This window comes from Canis lupus, chromosome 21 (assembly GCF_003254725.2).
Source record: "Canis lupus dingo isolate Sandy chromosome 21, ASM325472v2, whole genome shotgun sequence".
Lineage (NCBI taxonomy): Eukaryota > Metazoa > Chordata > Mammalia > Carnivora > Canidae > Canis > Canis lupus.
In genome coordinates, this window is record NC_064263.1 from 27,766,009 (window position 1) to 27,788,582 (window position 22,574).

At 36.6% G+C, this 22,574-nt stretch overlaps 1 protein-coding gene and 1 pseudogene across 1 annotated transcript; both read left to right on the forward strand.

Moving 5' to 3' along the window:
• Window positions 1-396: 396 nt before the first annotated feature.
• On the forward strand, window positions 397-1,338 carry LOC112667327 (olfactory receptor 51A7-like). Its single transcript, XM_025458914.1, has one exon. It carries the CDS (start codon window positions 397-399, stop codon window positions 1,336-1,338), a length of 942 nt encoding a protein of 313 aa, XP_025314699.1.
• A 6,371-nt stretch (window positions 1,339-7,709) lies between these two features.
• Window positions 7,710-10,957, forward strand: LOC112667328 (olfactory receptor 51A4-like; annotated as a pseudogene).
• The last annotated feature ends 11,617 nt before the right edge of the window (window positions 10,958-22,574 follow it).

Genomic DNA, 22,574 nt, shown 5'->3' on the forward strand with positions numbered 1-22,574 from the left:
TATGTTAATCCATATAATTTCCAAATTCGTACAGTGTCACAATCTAACAAAATATGCTATTGGAATAGAGGCTGATAAATTTTCTGTTTCCTTCTTACGTGCTGAGTCTAAGGAAAACACTTTGAATATTTATATCCATCTACTGATGAGGGATAGGTACATTTTCATGTTTTTCCTGTATCCTGCTTACATGTGTCATGATATTATTCCTATCTGTATCTTACAAAATGCTTTCTTTTCATCCTAAGAATTATTGCAGAATAAGTGGAATCATAAGATTTCCATTGACCTGAATGACTAGACAAATGACTACACAAATATACATTTAAGCAAACTCGTTTTTGCCATTGTAGGATGTCTCTTCTGAGACCCACATCCTGATCTCACTTTACTGCAATGTCAGCCTTTAACACTTCTGAAGTGGAAATCTCTACCTTCTTCCTCATTGGGATCCCAGGGATGAAGCATGCTCACATTTGGGTCTCCATCCCCATTTGCCTCATGTACCTCCTTGCCATCCTGGGGAACTGCACTATCCTCTTTTTCATAAAAACAGAGACCTCTCTGCATGAGCCTATGTATTATTTCCTCTCCATGCTGGCCTTTTCTGACCTGGGACTGTCCATCTCCTCCCTTCCAACCATGCTGAGAATCTTCTTGTTCAATGCCACTGGAATCTCCCCTGATGCTTGCTTTGCCCAGGAGTTCTTCATTCATGGATTCTCAGCCATGGAGTCATCAGTACTTTTCATCATGTCTATCGATCGCTTGATAGCCATCTGCAACCCTCTGAAATACACCTCCATTCTGAATAGTGTAAGAGTCTTTAAAATTGGCCTTGTATCTGCTATAAAAAGTCTCTTATTGGTCTTCCCTTTCCCCTTTATTCTGAAGAGGCTGAGATTCTGTAAGAAAAGCCTTCTATCTCACTCCTACTGTCTCCATCAGGATGTCATGAAACTGGCCTGTTCTGACAACAGAGTCAATGTCATCTACGGACTGCTTGTGGCTCTAACAGCTATGTTAGACTTGGTATGCATTGCTGTGTCTTACATGCTGATCATGAAGATTGTTCTGGGCATCACCTCACACAAGGGCTGTCTCAAGGTCCTCAACACTTGCATCTCCCACATCTGTGCTGTGCTGATCTTTTACGTGCCTATTATTACCTTGGCTATTATTCACCGCTTTGCCAAAAACGTTTCTCCAGTTGTTAGGGTCGTCATAGCTGATACCTTCCTTCTGGTTCCCCCTCTAATGAATCCCCTTGTGTACTCTGTGAAGAGTCATCAGATTAGAAATCTGATTCTCATGAAATTATGTGAGATAAAAGGTTGATGGGAAGCTTCAGCTGCAATGAATGCCCAACTCACTTTGCACAAATGCGGGGATCCAAGAATGACAGTGAAGTAAAAGAGATTGACAAAAATATGTATTTCATATATAGGCTCATCAAATTTCAAATTATTGATTTCATTTAGCAGCAACAACATCCTACATGGCTTAGGGTTATAATACATTAACCATTGCATTTTCTATGTCCTTTGACTCTTTTACCTCTCCACATAACCAGCTATATGATTATATCCACAATAGCCACAAAAGTGCCATTTTAATTTGATTAAAATGTTAGATTTATTATTCTTAAAAAAAGAAAATTAGTATGTCCCTTTGGGAAAAAAGCAAACATAACTCTAACTCAGGCATGATCAGTTCTAACTAAAGTAAACTGAAAGATGAATCACTCACACAGACACACACACACACGTGCGCGCACATGCACTGCATCAGCATCCCCTAAGCACCTATTTTGTGTGTATATGTGTGTGTTTATGTGTTGGGAAAGTGATATATGTATGCCTAGTTGTGTGTTTCATCAGCAATTCAAATAAATCATAAAAATGCTCCTATCTTCAAGTACCGTGAAAAATGTACTAAATGTAAATGCAGTGGTAGATGAGCAAATATGTTATCAACTTGTATTTTAAATTTTCTGCAATATATTTAATAAACCATCTTCTTTAGTATGCATATTGAGTGCATATTCCTTATTAGTTTGTATAGCACTGTCTTTTTGCCAGTTTCACATCTTAACAGCAGTATTATTTCTTAATTGTCTAAATCCTGCATCAATGTGTATGTGACCGAAGTAGAGCATTTTAATTTCTATCTCTGTCAGTATCTAGAAAAGTACCTGGGACATATGAACTATTTATTGTATGTTTGTTAAAACATAGCAATCCTAGAACATTTTGAAGACATGACTATAAAGCATGATAAGAAAGCCACAGATCCATTAAAGTATGCCTGAAAATCCTCGTTTAATACAAAGTTCACTTCTACAAATTAATTACTTGGGTATAAGTTAAAATAAAAGCGAACATGAATATACTTAGCAATCCTAAAAATAAGTGGAGTAGTGGAGTAATCTCATTATATAGATAAGATCTAGCCAGGTCTTCACTAAAAGTTATCTAACTGAATTTACTCTCACATGTAATAAGCATTACTATTTAATCCACACTAAATCCTAAAATTTAGAAAGCCTATATTAGTAAGATAAACACTCCATGCTAGAGACAGTATTATATCATATTATCCTAAACAACACAACATTTTTTTTTTTAAGATTTTACTTATTTATTCATGAGAGACACACAGAGAGAGGCAGAGACATAGGCAGAGGGAGAAGCAGAGTCCCTGCAGGGAGCCTTACCTGAGACTAGATCCCCAGACCCTAAGATTACGACTTGAGCCAAAGGCAGAAGCTCAATCACTGAGCCACCCAGGTGCCCCAAAACAACATTCTAGGGTAAGACATTGCAATGGCTCACAGATATGAAATAGAAGTTGTGGGAACTTGGGGGAGCTTCATCATCCTTAAGTTGTAGAAGTCATTGTTAGCATTACCAACTCTTGCTCTTACAGTTATCAAACCTTTCTTTGCTTCAATCACTATTCTGAATGAAGCCCCCTATATAATGAGTAAATGGTCACACATTGGAGGAATGGATAGTGGGGACATGTTTTACACCTCCACTAACAAAGAAGAGCATGGACTTTCATTATGAATTTCACTTACAGACTTAAGGAAAGGGCTGAAAAATATGAATTGCTTGATACTCTTAAACCAGGACTGGTCATACTACCCATGGATATGAACTCAATGTGATTGGCAAAACTTAGTCATGACATGACTATAATCACTGTGACTGGAATAAACAAAGGAAGTAGTTTCTTCTTCTAGGAAGGTTGGAGAAATAGTATTTGGAAAAAATAGAACAAAACAAATTAAATAAAGTAAAGGAAAACCAAATAAAACCAGTAGCTGTCTCATAGACCCGCCAAAGATGGCAGACTGACATCATTGAGAAAAAATAGGGAAAAAAAAGCGATTTAAGGAATAAATTATTAAAGAATACATAAGAAATGAACTCAAATGGTGGCCTGTAGTAGTTTTATTGGGATTTCTTAGAAAATACATCCATTATACTTCTACACAAAGAATTAGGAATTAGTGTATTTACTAGAGAGTGCAATTCATCATTAAAGTGGTAAGTTATCTTTAGAATGCTACATTTAAGAAGACAGACAAGTTTGCTGATATATATATATATATATATAGATAGATAGATAGATAGATAGATATAGATATATATATATATATAATTTTAACTGATAGCACCTATCAGCCATGAAAAGCCATGGAAAGCCCACCTTTCAATCTTTGCAAGGCATTAGAATCACTTGGGAGGTTTTTAAAGTCTGGTAATAAATGTAACATCGCAGGCCAATTAAATCAGACTACAAAATTATTTGTAACCTAATATTCTATTGATGGATATTAGAGTTGCTTCCAAATTTTTCCTGTTATAAATAAAATTCTTATAGATAATCTTAAAGATGTGTTTTCTTATCGCAGCTATAGAATTTATGAATGGTATCATTATGATACTAATTTTAATTTTCCTAAATGCAAATTGAACTGTGAGTGTTTAAGTATATTTATTCCTCGTGGATGGTTTGTCTTTTCATCTTAAAAGTGTCTTTCAGTGAACAAAATTCTCCTCTTTTGTTTGTTATAAGTGATTATTTTTACTTCAGGGCTAGTCTTTTTATGTCCTTGATTATTTCAAAGTCATGAACACTTTTTTTCTTCTACTTGTTTTCTTTCCTTTTATATTTAATGGTTAGATCTATGATCTAGCTGAAATTTCTGATAAAGCTATTTATTCATTTATTTATATATACAAATTGCTCCATTTCTTGAAAAGATCTTCCTTTCCCTATTGAATTTTGTCACTGTCACTCTGTCTCTTCTTGTGTGTTGGTTTTGAACCTCAGGAATTTCTCAGGTAAAATAGAAACTTCTCCCCATACACGGAGGGCAAGCAGAGAACAAAGAAAAAGACATACCCCTCCAGATTGGTACGTGGCAGGTTTAATAAGCACGAAAACATATGAGACTTGTTTTTGGTAGTCATAAGACAAGTAAATCTCCATACATGCCTGCCAGAACCTTAAAATTATATATAGAAGCTTGAATGGGGTTCAGTCATATATACCATCCACATGGTCTCAATAATATATTCCTTCCTTGAAAATTTCAGGGCTCCCACTGTGAAAAGAGTATACAGAATGTACATTTGAGGGTCAATGGGCGTGCTGAGGGGCCTCCAATTACCCAGGTTTAGCTCATGGACCAGTCAGTAACATCCTTTTGATGAATTCCTCCAACATTGTATCAATACCACACTCTTAAATAAATGCAACTTTAGAATTAATCATGAGATCTTATGGTATTATGGTGTGGTTCATTCAATGTTTTTCTTGTCTTGCCTGTTCTAGGTCTTTTTGCATTTCCACATAAAGTTTACAATCAACTTGTCAATTTCCACAATAAAATCTACTAGGATTCGATTAGAATTGTGCTGAGTCAATGCTACTTTCTGAATAATTGTTAGCAACACAGTTTTCTAATCAATAAACCTGATCTCTCTTTTTATATAGGTCTTCTTGAAATCTTCTGCAATGTTTTGAATTTATTGGTGCAGGTATCTTAAAAGTATTTATTTTATTTATTTTTACACATTTGACTTTACTGATTAAATACCTTGATTGACATAAATGTTATTTAAATTTATACAAATTGTTTTTTCAAGTGTGTAGGAACACAGTTTCGTATATTGCTGGATGGCTTTTTAAAACTAACTTATTATTGTCTGTTGATGCGTGAATAAAAAATATGTGGTATATACATACAATGGAATATTAGCCTTAAAAAAGAATGAAATCTTGCCATTTACAATGACAGACAATCTAGAGAATATAATGCTCAGCAAAATAAGTCAGAGGAAGACGAATGCCATATGATTTCACTTATATATGGGATATAAGAAACAAAACAAACCCAAAGGGGAAAAAAAAAGAGAAAAAGACAAACCAAGAAACAGACTCTTAACTATAGAGTACAAAGTGATGGTTACCAGATTGGAAATGAATAGGGGAATGGGTGCAATCAGTGATGAGGACTAAGGAGGGCACTTGTGATGAGCGTTAGGTGTTGTATGGAAGTGCTGAATCACTATATTGTACACTTGAAACTAATATTACACTATATGTTAACTGGAATTTAAATAGAAACTTAAAAAAATAAAGCTTAAATTAAAAAAATTAAAAATAATAAAAACTTATTCTTAATATTTATAGATTTCTATTTTTTAAAAAAGATTTTATGTATTTATTTGAGAGGGAGAGCACAAGCAGGAGGAGTGGCAGAGGGAGAGGGAGAAGCTGGCTCCCTGCTGAGCAGGGAGCCGGACTTGGGGCTCAATCCCAGAACCCTGGGATCATGACCTGAGCTGAAGGCAGGCACTTAACCGACTGAGCCACCCAGGTGCCCCTATTTATAGATTTCTAAACAATCATATCATTTGTGAGTACAGGCATTTTTACTTTATCCTTTCAAATTTTTATTTTTTTCATTCCTTTCTTCTTTCCACATTACACAATCCTGGATATCTAGTGCAATTTTGAACAGAATACTGATAGGACATCATAAACTTTACATGTCATTGAGAGAAAATGCCCAACATTATTTAATCATTGTAATGTCAGCTCTAGCATTTTTACATATGTCTATCAATTCAAGGTAGTACCCTTTATTTCTAGTTTACTCAGGTTTGTGAAGACAATGTATTAGGATTTTATCTATTGAGGTGGAATGCAGTTTTTCCTCTATGTCAGTGTGAAATATATTCATGATTATGGAAAAGTATGTATTTCTATGATCAGCTCCACTTGTTCACAATGTATTATTTTTTTATATATATCACTGTATTCTACCTCTACTTTTGTTATGTTTGTAGATATCCATATTCACAGAATATATTAACCGTCAATTACTGTTTCTTGTACTGTAATTGTCTGGTTAGGTATCACACATTAAACTAGTGGAGAAGTGTTTAATCTCTATCCAACAGAGTATGTATAATATTGGTATTATTTTTTGTTGTTGTTAAATGCCTAATATAAATAAGAAGAGTGGCCTCTTAGCCTGGAGTTGATTTGAGGGCTTTTAAAAAAAAATTATGAAGTAAGTGCTATTAACAGACAAAGAACTATCCAGCTTTTTGTTTTCTTGTTTTAGAGATTAGTATTTTTCAAAGAATTTGTTCATTTCATCTGAGTTATCTACTCTATTGTAAAAAATATTTAAAAAATCATATTCATTGTATTCTCTGAATATCCTTTATATTGTTAGTAAAATCTGTTTCTTGTTTTTATTATTAATACACTTTTCTTGTTTTCTCTCTTCTCTCTTGTTTAGAGTTGCTAAGTTTTTTATGGATATTCTTAAACTTTTCACAGAACCAGACTTCTGTTTTGATTTTATTTATGTCAGATACATATTTTATTGATTTCTGATCTTGCCATTATTAATCCTTTGTACTTTGGGCTTAATTTGTTCTTCTTTGTTATCATCCTGAAATAGAAGCTATATCTTTAGATTTTCATATATATATATATATATATATGAAATTGTATGAATTTGTATATACAAATGAATTGTATATATATATATATATATATATATATATATATATATATATACACACACACACAATGGAATAATATCCAGCCATCAGAAAGGGTAAATACTTACTAGTATTACAATATATATTAACTAACTAGAATTTAAGTAAAATACTTGACACATTAAAAAAGGGGGTAACAAATAAATAAATAAATAAATAAATAAATAAATAAATAAAAATAAAAAAGGGGGTAACTGATGACTGGTTACTAAAATTTTACAGAAAAAAATGAATTCAGACCTCCATCTGAATGCCAAATAAAGATTCAGTTTCTCTATAGGGAAAATATGGCCAAAAGGAATTTTTCCAAGTAGGATATTTGAAGATACTAGCTCAAAGTGGCATGTATATTTCTTAATATGGCAGCCACATACATGCTTCATTCTGTCAAAAAAGTTGGAAGAAGCTTTTTAAAAACTACTATTTTTCTGTGATATTTCCAGATAATCATATTTTACTAATTCAGCATTTCTCTCTCTTTCACTGAAGAGCCCTCTAAATGTATCATTTTCATTATCAATAAGTCATATGTTGAAATCACCACCTTCCTCTTGGTTGGGGTGCCAGGGCTGGAATATACACACACTCTGGATCTCTATTTCCATCTGCAGCATGTATCTTTTTGTTATTCTGGGAAACTGCACCTTTTTGTCATCAAGACAAAGCTTTCCTTGAATGAGTGTATGTATTACTTCCTTTCCATGTTGGCCATGTCTGACTGGGCTTGTCCCTCTCTTCTCTACCTACCATGGGGAGGATCTTCTTATTCAATCTTCTGAAATTTCTGCCAAATGCCTGCTTTGCCCAGGAACTCTTCATCCATGGATTCACAGTATTTTAGTCCGCAATGCTCCTGATCATGTCGCTTGCCTGTTTCCTAGCCATCCACAACCCTCTGAGATACAGCTTCTTTCTGACTATTGTCAGAGTTGCCAAAATAGGAATGATCTTCTTTTTCAGAGTTTCCTCCTGGTTCTTCCCTTCCCTTTCACTTTGAGAAGTTTGAAATGTTGTAATAAAAACCAATTATCCAGGCAGCCTGGGTGGCTCAGCGGTTTAGTGCCACTTTCAGCCCAGGGTGTGATCCTGGAGACCCAGGATTGAGTCCCATGTCAGGCTCCCTGCATGGAGCCTGCTTCTCCCTCTGTCTATATCTCAGCCTCTCTCTGTGTGTCTCTCATGAATCAATAAACAAAATTTTTAAAAAGCAAAAAATAAATCCAATTATCCTATTCCTACTGTCTCCATCAGGATGTCATGAAGTTGGCCTGCTCTGATAACCGAATTGATGTCATCTATGGTGTTTTGAAGCACTCTGCCTTGTGGTAGACTTTATGCTTATTGCTATGTCTTACATCCTGATCCTCAAGACTGTGCTGGGAATTGCATCCTGAAAGGATCAGCTCAAGGTCCTCAATACTTGTGTTTCACATTTCTGTGCAGTGATCATCTTCTACTTGCCCATCATCAACCTTGCCATTGTCCATCACTTTGTCTGACATGTCTCACCTCTCTTCAATATGCTCATGGCAAGTGTTCTTTTACTTGTGCCTCCAATGATGAATCCCATCGTGTACTGTGTGAAAACTAGGCAAATTAGAGTGAGAATTGTAGTAAAATTATGTCAGAAGTAGATACAACAGTGATTTGTATTAGGAAACACAGCAGTCAGTTTAGGGAAAGATTTCCAAGATAAGTTTCAGAAAACCTAATATTTGACACAAAGATGAATCAGTATCGCTTTTTGTAATTATGTAAGATTTATTTCATTAATAAGTGATACTGGGCATGAGTATAGATAGGACTGGTAAAAGAAAATACTTATCTTGGGGTCCCTCCCTTAAGGGATATAAGAAAATCCATTATCAGTTTAAAAATAGATGTCTTATGATATCATCTATCATAAAATCCAAAAATGCTAATACACAATAATTTTCATGTATATCCTTTCATGTATATATAGAAGTTGATTCCTCATCTCTCAAATGCAATCCATCTGTATTAATTTCTTTCAAGTCTAGACTAAAATGATAACTTAGTCTGTCTTCCTCTCATTACTTTAATTTTATTCATCCTAGTATATATAAGTCACCAGTATCTCTTTAATGAAATTCTATAATAACCTCACAAGTTTCTAAACATCTACTCTTGCTACTTTCTAATTGATTCTTTATTTTAAAGACAAGAGTCATATCTTTAAAATGGAAATTAGGTAATGTAATGTTTTTAAATGTAAAGTTTCTTATTTCTTTGAGAATAGAATTAAAGCAATGAAGTAGATACAAAAAGGCCATACATTGACTGGATCTTCTCCACTTCTCCAATATCATCAAACAGTCATCAAACTCCAGCCCTTTCCATCTTCTGCATATTTGTAGAATTTACAGAGCTCTCTGCTTCTTGTGAGTCATCACATCTGGCCTTCAGTTTTAGAATGTTCTTGGCACCAATTTCTTATAATTCATTTCTATTACCTTTTTTGTTACATTTTGACTGCAGTTCACTGTAGAATACTTCCCTAAACCCTCAGTTCAAAACATGACCTTCTTTTTGAAATCTCTTTTCCAGCTTCTTTTATCTTTTATTCTGTTTATTATTATTATTGACCACAAATGTAATTCTATCTTTTCTTTATACTTTCTGAATAAAGTGTGCTTTCAAAGAAAGGCAAACCATATCCATTTTATTTGTCTCTGTGTACCTAATATGCACCATATTTTCTGATGTGGAGTAAACCTCCAATAAATAATTGCTGTTGAATGAATGTGTAAGTGAGGCCACATTTGGGAAAAGGAAATTACTTGTTGAAGAGTTCAGTAAGACTCCACCCAGATGTGATTAATTGGCTTCAGTTGCATATTATAAGGTAGGTATATCACAGATGCTCAAGAGTGTTAAAAAATAATATAGGGTTATGGAGGAATATTTTGTTTTGGTTGTGAAAAATGACAAAAAGTACAATTTACCTTCTTAACATGACCTCAAAACTCATATCACAGAACAGAGTTTTCATCTTTTCTCATGCCCACTCATTAACTCAAGTCTTATCCACAAATCACAATTCTTGTCTCCTATATTTTTATCCTTAGATAATTCAAGAAACAAAGTCCATAAATGTCAAATACTTAGTGAGTAATAATGAGCCCATCCTTGGAAGCTACCTCAGAATTAATGAAAACTTTTCACAGACATAAACATTGTTTTTGAATCTCTAATATGTGCAACATGTTTTCATATATTTTCTTTGATTCTCATAATAAACTGGCTTTCAATAAAACATTCCTGTTTATTTTTTCAGTTGAAGATATTGAGGCTCTGAGAAATTGATTTCGTGAACTTCACATAAACAGGAAATTAAAAGCTTTAATTCAAACCTTATCATTTATACTTCAAGATAATACTAGCTTGGCTACATTTTAGCTTTCACGTATATTCAAAATTGCACCTGTTTCCAAAATGTATCCTAGAATAGGAAACCGCATCATCAGATCAAGAAGTTTTTCTATTTTTTGAGTATCTTAATCCATCCAAAAGTTTCACAGTGAACCTGTCAGAGCAGCCAGTATAGTATCTGCTTCAAAAATACAATAACAGGGCAGATATAGGATAGACAGTCCCATTCCAAGAAAGATAAATTGAAAAGTAAAGGATCACAGGTCCCAATCCAGAACTTTGTGGATCAAATTCCATTACACTTAAAATCTTGAGTATAATTCTCTTTTGCTTGATGTTCTCTCCCCCAGGTCTGCCAGGGTGAAATCCCTGCCTTTTTAGACCATCTGAGTTTTGGCCTTGCCCCATCAACTCTGAGTATTGGCAGTCTGTTCTACTGGAATCAAACTAGTGATCCTGTCCTTTGAAACCAAAGAGGAAATAGCCTTGTCCCCCAAAACTTTGGCTGTCTGGGCCCATGGTAGTCTTGGTAGCCCAGCTAACCTCTGAACCACCTTTGGGGGTCATTCCTCCCTTTTCTTAAAGGCTAATGAATCTTTGTAGCTTAAAAGCTGTATTGGCCAGTCCTGTGGCCTCTCAAAAATCTGACACCTTTCCTTTATTTCATCTCATTTATGTCTCCATCAGTATAAACTGCCAACATTTCTGCTGGTGTATAATTCTCAAAACTCTATTTGGCTTCCCATACAATTCACAAAGTCATCACAGATTTTTTTCAGATTGCTACCATAGGGGACAGAGACTTCAGTAGAGCTGAGCTCATTTGCATGTCTGTGTTGGGGCACCTGGATGGCTCAGTAAGATAAAGTCTGCCTTTGGTTCATGAAGGTCATGATCCCAGGGTCCTGGGATTGAGCCCTGTGTTGGGCTTCCACCTCAACAGGAAGTCTGCTTCTGCCTGTGCCCCATCCTCCACTTGTGTGCTCTCTCTCTCTCTTTCTCTCTCTCAAAAATAAATAAATAAATAAATAAATAAATAAATAAATAAATAAAATATTTAAAAAAAAAAAAGAAGGAAAGAAACCTCAGATTGAAAAGCTACTAATATTTGCTATAGGACAGTAGGAAGCTAGTCCAAGAAACTTTCTCCATCAGATTTCCCCTACAAGCCCTGTACACTTTGAACAAATTCTTCTCTTCTTGAAGTCATCAAAACATCTATAGGCTTCTGGCCTTCCACAGAAGTGACCTCTCTTAACTCTTTGAAGGCTGAACTTTGTAAGTTAACTGTCAGGCCAGTTCTTCTCAGAGGGCTTTGTCAGCACTGTCTGTGCTTTAGTTCCTTAATAGTGGTTGATAATACCTGATTATATGAACAATGTTCTCAAGTATGCCATTTCAGGCCATACCCTGGTTGCATATTTAATTTTTCCAATTATTACTTGCTAAAAAGGAGAGCAAGCTTTTATTGCACCTATAGAAATAACTGCATTGCTGTGAAAAGCAAGGATACTCAACGTGAATTTTTGAACTTGGAGAACTCAGAAACAGACATTTCAAAAGGTTTTACTTCAGTTTACAAAAGCAGAGTCTGCTAGATCATTATGGAATGCAGATAGTTTAAGAAGAAAAATGGGCCTTTTATATATCCACAAGATAGAACATTTTTAAAAATCATAATATTTAAAACAAACACAATAAAATGTATCTCATCAGTGCAACCAGAGTTGTTTAATTCCTCTGCTAGATCCAGGATTAGTACTCTGCTGAAGCTATCCATCTCTCAACTATGAAGAGTCCTGGCTATCATGACTCAGTCCACTGCCAGGGACTGATAGTTATCTTAGAATCTGTTTGTGAAATGTGGACTACTACTACAGTCTTTTTCCATGGGCTCTGAGACCATTTTACCTTGTTGAAGACCCAAAACTCTGGCCTTTCGAAGATTCCAGAGGTTTCAGATAAGCATCAGAAAAACAAAACAAAATAAAAACTACCTGTATTTTTAAAATAGTTAGGATAGTTAAAATTATCCTAAAATGACTATAATTAATTTCTTTCTAATAATTTTCATATGTCAAATTTCCAAGGAGAGTTGGTAACAAGAACAATGCATGTGACAAGAAAATTTTATTTAATTCTCTGGTATGCAAAACAAGATAATGAAGTCATTATGAAAAATAAAGTTCTTTTTGTTTTCTGAAAAATAAAGTTCTTGATAACCATCTCTAAGACTAACGATAAAGCTTATTTTCAAGGAAGGTGAATGTTACATTTGTGCATAAAAAATAGTAAGTAGAAAGTTTCCTGAGGGAAGTCCCTTGACTCACATTAGTCATGAGAAGGAATGTATATAATGTAACAAGCAAATATCAAGACTGCACTGAGAACATCAACTAAAGAGATTCCATGAGTCTAGAATAAGACCTAGACATCTGGATTTTTATAGAACTCCATGGTGAAGTTTATCTGTATCCCCATTTAAAAACTCTTGACCTTGGGGATCCCTGGGTGGCGCAGCGGTTTGGTGCCTGCCTTTGGCCCAGGGCGCGATCCTGGAGACCCGGGATCGAATCCCACGTCGGGCTCCCAGTGCATGGAGCCTGCTTCTCCCTCTGCCTATGTCTCTGCCTCTCTCTCTCTCTCTGTGACTATCATAGATTAAAAAAAAAAAAAAAAAAAAAAAATTAAAAAAAAAAAAGAATAAAAACTCTTGACCTTGAAGATGCTCAATGAAAATTAAAATTTCAAAATTCTCTCAACTTGTAGAAGAAAAATCCTGTAACTTTCAGGAAGTGAATCTAGTGGAGGAGGCAGACACAGAAAGGCATAGTTACACAATCTGAAACTGCTCTGTTATTCACATGGTGCTCTGGGATCATAGGTGAGGTGAGGATAATTATGCCAGAGAGAACAGAGGAGACTTCAGAGTGTTCTCTACAAATGGCTTATTCTTATGCTCTCCTGGTCTCTGGTCCCCTCTGAGGTTTCACCTACAGGGAATTTCCTTTTTTCTTCTGAGTACATCCTGTTAAGCTGGACTCTGCAGAGGTTTCTGGGCCACTGGGAAAACAAGGAGGGCTAGATTCTATAGGTCAGGATAAATCAGTGTGCCTATACATCAGCAAAACTCTAGTAACTATGTGCCATCTCTTGTTCCTCTTTATTCTGATGTATGGTACAACGAGACTCCTACCCACTTGCTGGTAAGTTTCCTGCTATTCACAGGCATCATTCCCTTTTTATCAATTTAGGAAAGCCATGACCTTATTATCTGAGTCAGTGTGGTTCCCCAGTGCTTAGCATGAATGCCAGTAGTCCAACTTTCTAAAAAGTTCAACAATGAGTGTAAACGCACAGGTGGAAATTCATAGTCCTGCCAACAATAGGAATCAAATTCAAATTCAAAGAAAAGAATATCGATCTGGATCTTGAGTGATGTGGTTTACTGTTGTCATAGTATAAGTTATTTCTGAGTGTGAGTATGTTAGAATCTACTGAGCATTAGAGAAAAAATGGTGGCCACTGACAGTCTTTCTCCATACCCTGTCCTAACCCTGCATGCTTCTGGTTAGATTTAAGCCCTTTCTTTACATTTCCCTCTTGATAAACAAGAAAGCAACCTTATGCTTCTAACAAAAATGGTACCTATCTCTCCCATTCCTCACCTACCTCCCTTCTTTTTTTTTTTTTTCTACCTCCCTTCTGTAACCATTGGTTTGTTCTGTATAGTTGAGTCTGTTTTCTGGTTTGCCTCTCTTTCTTTTTCCCTATGCTTCTTTGTTTTCTTAAATTCCACCTCTAAGTGAAATCATAAGATATTTCTCTTTCTCCAATTTATTTCATTCTTTCTTATGGCTGAGTAATATTCAATTATATATATAAACATATATAATTTATTATATATATATTTTGCATATATATTTTTCACATCTTCTTTATCCATTCATCAATTTGACATTAATGGTGAGTGCCTTCCAAGTTTCATGTAATAACTATTCAATCGACTTCTTATACGTTTTAAAATTTTTTCCTTATTGTTAATTGCACTCTGAAATTCCCCCGTATTGTCTGTTAAGCATCCTGTTATTCCCTGTTTTATTTCAAAGCTTTATTACCATTGGATTCAAATTATCATTAAACTGTTATCAGCAATCTAAAGAGACATATCAAACTAAGCAAGAACTTCAGCTCAAGGAAAGCAACTCAGGAGCTCAAGAAATGTGATCACAGAAGTAACAGCTCAGAAACATACCATGATTACATTGCAGTTTATCAGTTGTGAATCTACAAGAGAAATATACAAGAGATGGAATGATACAGACAAAAAGATGCCAGGAAAAAAAATGGAGAAAGGGATTGTGAGAGTCTATATTTAGAAAAGAGTTGTAACAGTAGAAAAGCTTAGCACTGATTATATACAAAAAGCATCTGTAATATTCTTACATGTATGAAGGAACAAGAAGGCAAGATAAAAGAACAAGTCAAGGTAATGTGACATTGCTGGATACCTCTTTGTGTATGAATATTAGTTCTCTAATGGTTGTGCATTGTTGTGAATGCAAAACATTTAAATTTTATACTTATTTTAACAATTTGGAATATATATGGTTTGTTAAAATAATGTGAATAATTTTCTCCAACATAATTGCTTTTCTGTTGTCAGAAGAGAACAATAGCCAGATAGCTATTATGATAAAATATGCAATTCTTAATATACTCCTCATATTTTCCACTTGTAAACTAACATTGACTGCCTTGAGATTGATTATTCCTTCAAGAATACAAGCCTGAAAACAAGCCAATGTTTGGAGACCAGAATTTGTGCCAGTAGAGAGACCATCAATCATGTGCCAGTGATTATTATTTCCCTTATTTCTGTTCTACATTTCTTTAGCCTCTTTGTGACAAAGACAGATTGTCCAACAAATATCTAGTGAGAACCATATGTATCACAGGATCAAGTGATAATAAGATAAATATAAACAATGCTCTGTGCTCTGTGCTCAAAAAAAGCAGTGAAGTTGGAGGAACAAATGCCAAACAAATAAACCATAATTAGTAAGAAACATGCAAAGTTACTGAAGAGGTTCTAGACCAAACCATCTATCATCTTGCAGTGGAAGGCAGGGGAGAGTTCTAGATGATGCCTAACTGAGGAGATAAGCAAAGATAGACATTGAAAAAAAAACATATCCTATGGGGCATTTGTAGCATTTGCAAAGGCAAGATATTTGAAACATCATTATATTCTGAAAATTTAGAAAAAAAAAAAAAAAGGCCTGAACATAAAGAGGCACTGAAGAGAGAGGAGGTTGGCAATTAACTTTCGTCTCTGGTCAGGATTACATTAGGATTACTATGATAGGTGATCGCTCATATTTTCTCCATTTTTTGTTCAGTACATAGAAAAAACATACATTACTCTCCTAAAAGAACTTAATGGTTTGTTTTGTAGAAAGCAAACTTCCTCTTGATCTGATACTATTATGCCCTTACCATATCAGAAAGAGTATTCCACAATTCTATGACATTTAAATTCTCAATTTGTGGCCTCATTTCTTAGATTCCACATATGAGGGGAATCATGTATTTCTATCTCTGATTTACTTCACTTAGCATACTACTCTTTTTTTTTAAGCATACTACTCTTTATCTCTATCCATGTCTTTGCAAATGACAAGATTACATTCTTTTCTATAGCTGAGTAATATTCCATACACACACACACACACACACACACATACGCACCCTGCATCTTCCTTATCCATTCACCACTTGATGGACACTTGGGCTGTTTCCATAATTTGGCTATTGTAGATAGTGCTGCTATAGACATTGCTGGTGTGTATATCTCTTTGAATTAGTTTTTTTGTATCCTTTGGGTATATACCTTGTAGTACATTTGCTGGATCATAAGGTAGTTCTATTTTTAACCCTTTGGTGAACCTCTGCATTGTTTTCCAGGGTGGTCACACCATTTTACATTCCCATCAACGGTGCAGGAGGGTTCCCCTTTCTGCATCCTCACCAGCATCTGTTGTTTACTGTGGTGTTGATTTTCACCATTCTGACAGAAGTGAGGTGGTATCTCATTGTAGCTTTGATATGTATTTTCCTGATGATGGCCGCTGATGATCTTTTCATGTGTCTTTTGGCCATCTATGTATATCCTCTAAATGTCCATTCATGTCATGTCTTCTGCTCATTTTTAATTAAATTATTTGACGATAGTTAATACACTTAAAGTTTCAAAATTTCTGAAAAGCTGGGCTTCCAGAAGAAAATTCAGCTGCAGCATCTGTTGTGAGTAGAGTACCGATCTCTAAATCAAGGAAGGTAGAGAAATATATAGCAGCAGAGCAAGAGACTAGGTGAAAGGCAGTAAAACAGAAGAAAGATAGAAAAGAACATGATTAAGGGAGAAAGCACAGAGAGAAAGCCATGTGAAACAATGGTTATATCCAAGACAGTGAAATCTGAGGGAAAGGGGCAAGCCCTGCAAAGAGTTGGAAGCAGACAGAAGTAAAAAAAAAAAAGAAAAGAAAAGAAAAGAAAATGGGTAAAGGAAGTGAAAATAGATGACAGAGTAGGAGTCCTCAATTCACCCAGCCCCACCAACTGACCTAGATAACTTTCAAAACATCCTGAACACCTACGAATTCGACCTGAGATTTAAAGAGAGAACAGCCGGAACATTACAGAGAGAAGGGTTTTCGCTTCTAACAAGGTAGGAAGGCGGAAAAAAATAAAATAAAAGGAATCCAGTGGGGGAGGGGCCCCGCAAGGATCCAGGCTAAGGCCCAGTGGCCAGAGCCTCTGGGAGAGGAAAGCCCAGACCCTGAGAAGCAGGAACTTAAAAAAATCCCCATCAGATTCTTCCCTGACAGAAAGGCGCTCGCAGGGAAACCGGGCAGAGCCGCAGGAGGGGCAGTGGAGCCCCCAGGTTCCCGGGGTCACTAACAGAGGAAGTGGCCCCGGGGGAGAGGGCGCCACAGACCACCTGCACCCCAGGCGGGGCCTTGGGAGAAGCAGGTGGTTCGGGGGGGGGGGGGGCCCGGGCGGAGGGGGCTGCGCCCTGCTGCCTTCGGGAGTCCCCCCCGCCCCCCGGGAGTGCGATTCCAGCAGCACAGGCTCCTATTCTGGGGCACCAGGACACGGCCCAGGATCCGGCGCTCCCCCTGGGATAGGCGGAGGCGGGGAGGGCAGAGGACAGCAAAGACTCTCCTACCGCTGGGCACCCCCAAGCTGTGCAGATCAGCACCCCCGCCCCCAGAGCATCCAGGCCAGATGTTGCAGGTGCTTACTGGGGGAGCTGACTCTAGAACTGGAGACCTGACCACCGCCAGTGGTGGTGTTTCTCCTGGTGTCACCCTGTGCCTGGGAGAGGCGTGGCTGCCAGGGGACAGAGGCCTCACAAGATAAACAGCTCCCACTGAGCCAGGCCCCCGGCGGGGGGGGCGGCAGCTCCCCCAGGTGCACAAACCTGAGAATCAGCACAGCAGGCCCCTTCCCCAGAAGACCACCTGGAAGGACAGGGGAAGAGCCAGTTCTTGGTCCAGCAGCGCTGGAAAGCTCCAGGGGAAGTCGAGGGATTTACAGTATATAGAACCAGAGAGTACCCCTCCTATTTTTTTTTTCTTCTTTCTTTTTCCAGTACAACTCGTTTATATATCAGACTGTTAATTTCCTTTTTTTTTCTCTTTACCCATCTTAACTGCAATATTTTACCACCTCTTCATTTTTGTTTCTTGCTTTTTGACTTTCATATTTCTACAATTACAGGTCCTAGATATATTTTCCACTTCTAGATTCCCTTCAACATACTCAACTTAATTATGGGAGATATACAAGATACTTTTTTTGGTTTGTTTGTTTTGTGTTTTCTTGTTTTCTCAGCCTCATTTTGTTCTACAATGGTGGAAGTTAATACCTTCTAAAACATGAACAGAATGCACCCAGAACCAAGTGGTATACCATGCTGGTTCATTCTGTGAGATGCTTCATTCCCAATATGCCTCCCTCTTTTAGCTCATTTATGTTTTGGGGGTCAATGTTGGGGCCTTTCACAAATATTCTGGTTTATATAAATTTGGGACTGAGAAAAACAAAAGACCATGAGGAAAGGTTAAGGGAAATAAATGATAGCCTCAGAAGGAAAAATGTACATATAATTGGGGTTCCATATGGCGCCAAGAGGGAGAGAGGACCAGAAAGCATATTAGAACAAATCATAGCTGAGAACTTCCCTAACTTGAGGACGGAAGCAGCCATTCAGATCCAGGAGATAGAGAGCCCCCCACCCCCCCAAATAAATAAAAACAGTTCAACATCTCGATTTTATTTTCTTTATTTATTTTTTGGAAGGGGAGTAAAATTTAGTGTATTTATTTATTTAATTTTTAATTGGAGTTCAGTTTGCCAACATAGTGCATATTATCCAGTGCTCATCCCATCAAGTGCCTCGATTTTAATAGTGAAACTTGCAAATTCCAAAGATAAAAAGAAAATCCTTAAAGCAGCAAGAGACAAGAGATCCGTAACGTATATGGGGAGAAATATTAGATTAACAGCAGACCTTTCCACAGAGACGTGACAGGCCAGAAAGGGCTGGCAGGATATATTCAGGGTCCTAAATGAGAAGAACATGCAGCCAAGAATACTTTACCCAGCAAGGCTCTCATTCAGAATAGAAGGAGAGATCAAGAGCTTCCAAGACAGGCAGAAATTGAAAGAATATGTGACCACCAAACCAGCTCTGCAAGAAATATTAAGAGGGACCCTGTAAAAGAAAGAGGAAGCCCAAAGAAATAATCCACAAAATCAGGGACTGAATAGGTATTGCAATGACACTAAATTCATATTTTTCAATAGTAACTCTGAACATGAATGAGCTAAATGATCCCATCAGAAGACACAGGGCTTCAGACTGGATAAAAAACAAGACCTATCTATTTCCTGTCTACAAGAGACTCATTTCAGACCTAAGGATATCTACAGGCTGAAAATGAAAGGTTGGAGAACCATTTACCATTCAAATGGTCCTCAGAAGAAAGCTGGGGTACCAAACCTCAAATCAAATAAATTAAAGTTTATCCCAAAGACTTTAGTAATAAATGAAGCAGGATACTATATCATGCTTCGGAGGTCTATCCAACAAGAGGGCCAGATAATAATGAATATTTATGCCCCTGATGTGGGAGCAGCCAAGTATCAATAAATAACCAAAGGAAAGACATACTTAGATAATAATACACTAATAGTAGGGGTCTTCAACAAGGCACTTTCTCCAAATGACAACTCTTCTAAGCACAACATCTCCAAAGAAACGAGAGCTTTAAATGATACACTGGACCAGATGGATTTCACAGATACATATAGAACTTTGCATCCTAACAAAACTGAATACACATTCTTCTCAAGTGCACATGGAACTTTCTCCAGAATAGACCACAAACTGAGTCACAAATCAGGTCTCAACAGATACCAAAAGATTGGGATTGTCCCCTGCATATTTTCACCATTATGCTTTGAAACCTGAACTCAATCACAAGAAGAAATTTGGAAGAAACTCAAACATGTGGAGGTTAAAGACCATCCTGCTAAAAGAGGAAACAGTCAACCAATAAATTAGAGAAGAATTAAAAAGATTCATGGAAACTAATGAGAATGAAGATACAACCATTCAAAAATCTTTGGGATACAGCAAAAGCAGTCCTGAGGGGGAAATATATCGCAAAACAAGCATCCATCCAAAAACTGGAAAGAACTCAAATACACAAGCTAACCTTGCACCTAAAGGAGCTGGAGAAAAAACAGCAAATAGATCCTACACCCAGCAGAAGAAGAGAGTTAATAAAGATTCGAGCAGAACTCAATGAAATTGAGACCAGAGGAACTGTAGAACAGATCAACAAAACCAAGAGTTGGTTCTTTGAAAGAATTAATAAGATAGATAACCATTAGCCAGCCTTATTAAAAAGAAGAGAGAGAAGACTCAAATTAATAAAATCATGAATGAGAAAGGAGAGATCACTACCAAACCAAGGAAATGCAAACGATTTTAAAAACATATTATGAACAGCTATATGCCAATAAATTAGGCCATCTAGAAAAAATGGACACATTTCTGGAAAGCCACAAACTACCAAAACTGGAACAGGAAGAAATGGAAAACCTGAACAGGCCAATAATCAGGAAGGAAATTGAAGCAGTCATCAAAAACCTCCCAAGACACAAAATTCCAGGGCCAGATGACTTCCCAGGGGAATTCTATCAAATGTTTAAAGAAGAAACCATACCTATTCTACTAAAGCTGTTCCAAAAGATAGAAAGGGACAGAATACTTCCAAATTTGTTTTATGAGGCCAGCATCACCTTAATTCCAAAACCAGACAAAGACCGACCAAAGGGAGAATTATAGACTAATATCCTTGATGAACACAGATGCAAAAATTCTCACCAAGATACTAGCCAATAGGATCCAATAGTAGATTAAGAAGATTATTCACCATGACCAAGTGGGATTTATCCCAGGGATGCAAGGCTGGTTCAACACTCGTAAAACAATCAATGTGATTCATCATATCAACAAGACTAAAAACAAGAACCATATGATCCTCTCAACAGATGCAGAGAAAGCATTTGACAAAATACAGCATCCATTCCTGATCAAAACTCTTCAGAGTATATGGATAGAGCGAACATTCCTCAGCATCTTGAAAGCCATCTACAAAAAGCCCACAGCAAATATCCTTCTCAATGGAGAAACACTGGGAGCCTTTCCCCTAAGATCAGGAACAAGACAGGGATGTCCACTCTCATCACTGCTATTCAACATCATACTGAAGTCCTAGTCTTGGCAACCAGGCAACAAAAAGAAATCAAAGGCATTCAGATTGGCAAAGAAAATTTGAAACTCTCCTTCTTTGCAGATGACATGATACTGTACTAATACAATCCAAAAGCCTCCACCCCAAGATTGTTAGAACTCATACAGCAATTCGGTAGTGTGGCAGGATACAAAATCAGTGCCCAGATATCAGTGGCATTTCTATACACTAACAATGAGACTGAAGAAAGAGAAATTGAGGAATCAATCCCTTTTACAATTGCCCCAAAAGCATAAGATACCGAGGAATAAACCTAACCAAAGAGGTAAAGGATCTATACCATAAAAACTACAGAATACTTCTGAAAGAAATTGAGGAAGATACAAAGAGATGGAAAAAGATTCCATGCTCATGGATTGGAAAATTAATATTGTAAAAATGTCAATGCTACCCAGGGCAGTTTACACATTCAATGCAATCTCTATAAAAATACCATGGACTTTCTTCAGACAGTTGGAACAAATAATCTTAAGATGTGTGGGGAATCAGAAAAGACCCTGAATAGCCAGGGGAATATTGAAAAAGAAAACCAGACCCAGCGGGATCATAATGCCAGATTTCAAGTCATACTATAAAGCTGTGATCATCAAGACAGTGTGTTACTGGCAGAAAAACAGACACATAGATCAATGGAACAGAATAGAGAACCCAGAAATGGTCCCTCAACATTATGATCAACTAATATTCAACAAGCAGGAAAGACTATCCACTGAAACAAGGACAGCCTCTCAATAAATGATGCTGGAAAATTGGATAGCCATGTGCAGTAGAATGAAACTGGACCACTCTCTTTCACCATACACAAAGATAAACTCAAAATGGATGAAAGATCTAAATGTGAGACAAGAATCCATCAAAATCCTAGAGGAGAACATAGGCAACACCCTTTTGGAACTTGGCCATAGCAACTTCTTGCAAGATACATCCATGAAGGCAAGGAAAACAAAAGCAAAAATAAACTATTGGGACTTCACCAAGATAAAAAGCTTCTGCACAGCAAAACAAATAGTCCACAAAACTAAAAGACAACCTACAGAATAGAAGATATTTGCAAATGACCTATCAGATAAAGGGCTACTTTCCAAGATCTATAAAGAACTTATTAAACTCAACAGCAAAGAAACAAACAATCCAGTCATGATATGGGAAAAAGACATGAACAGAAATCTCACAGAGGAAGACATAGACATGG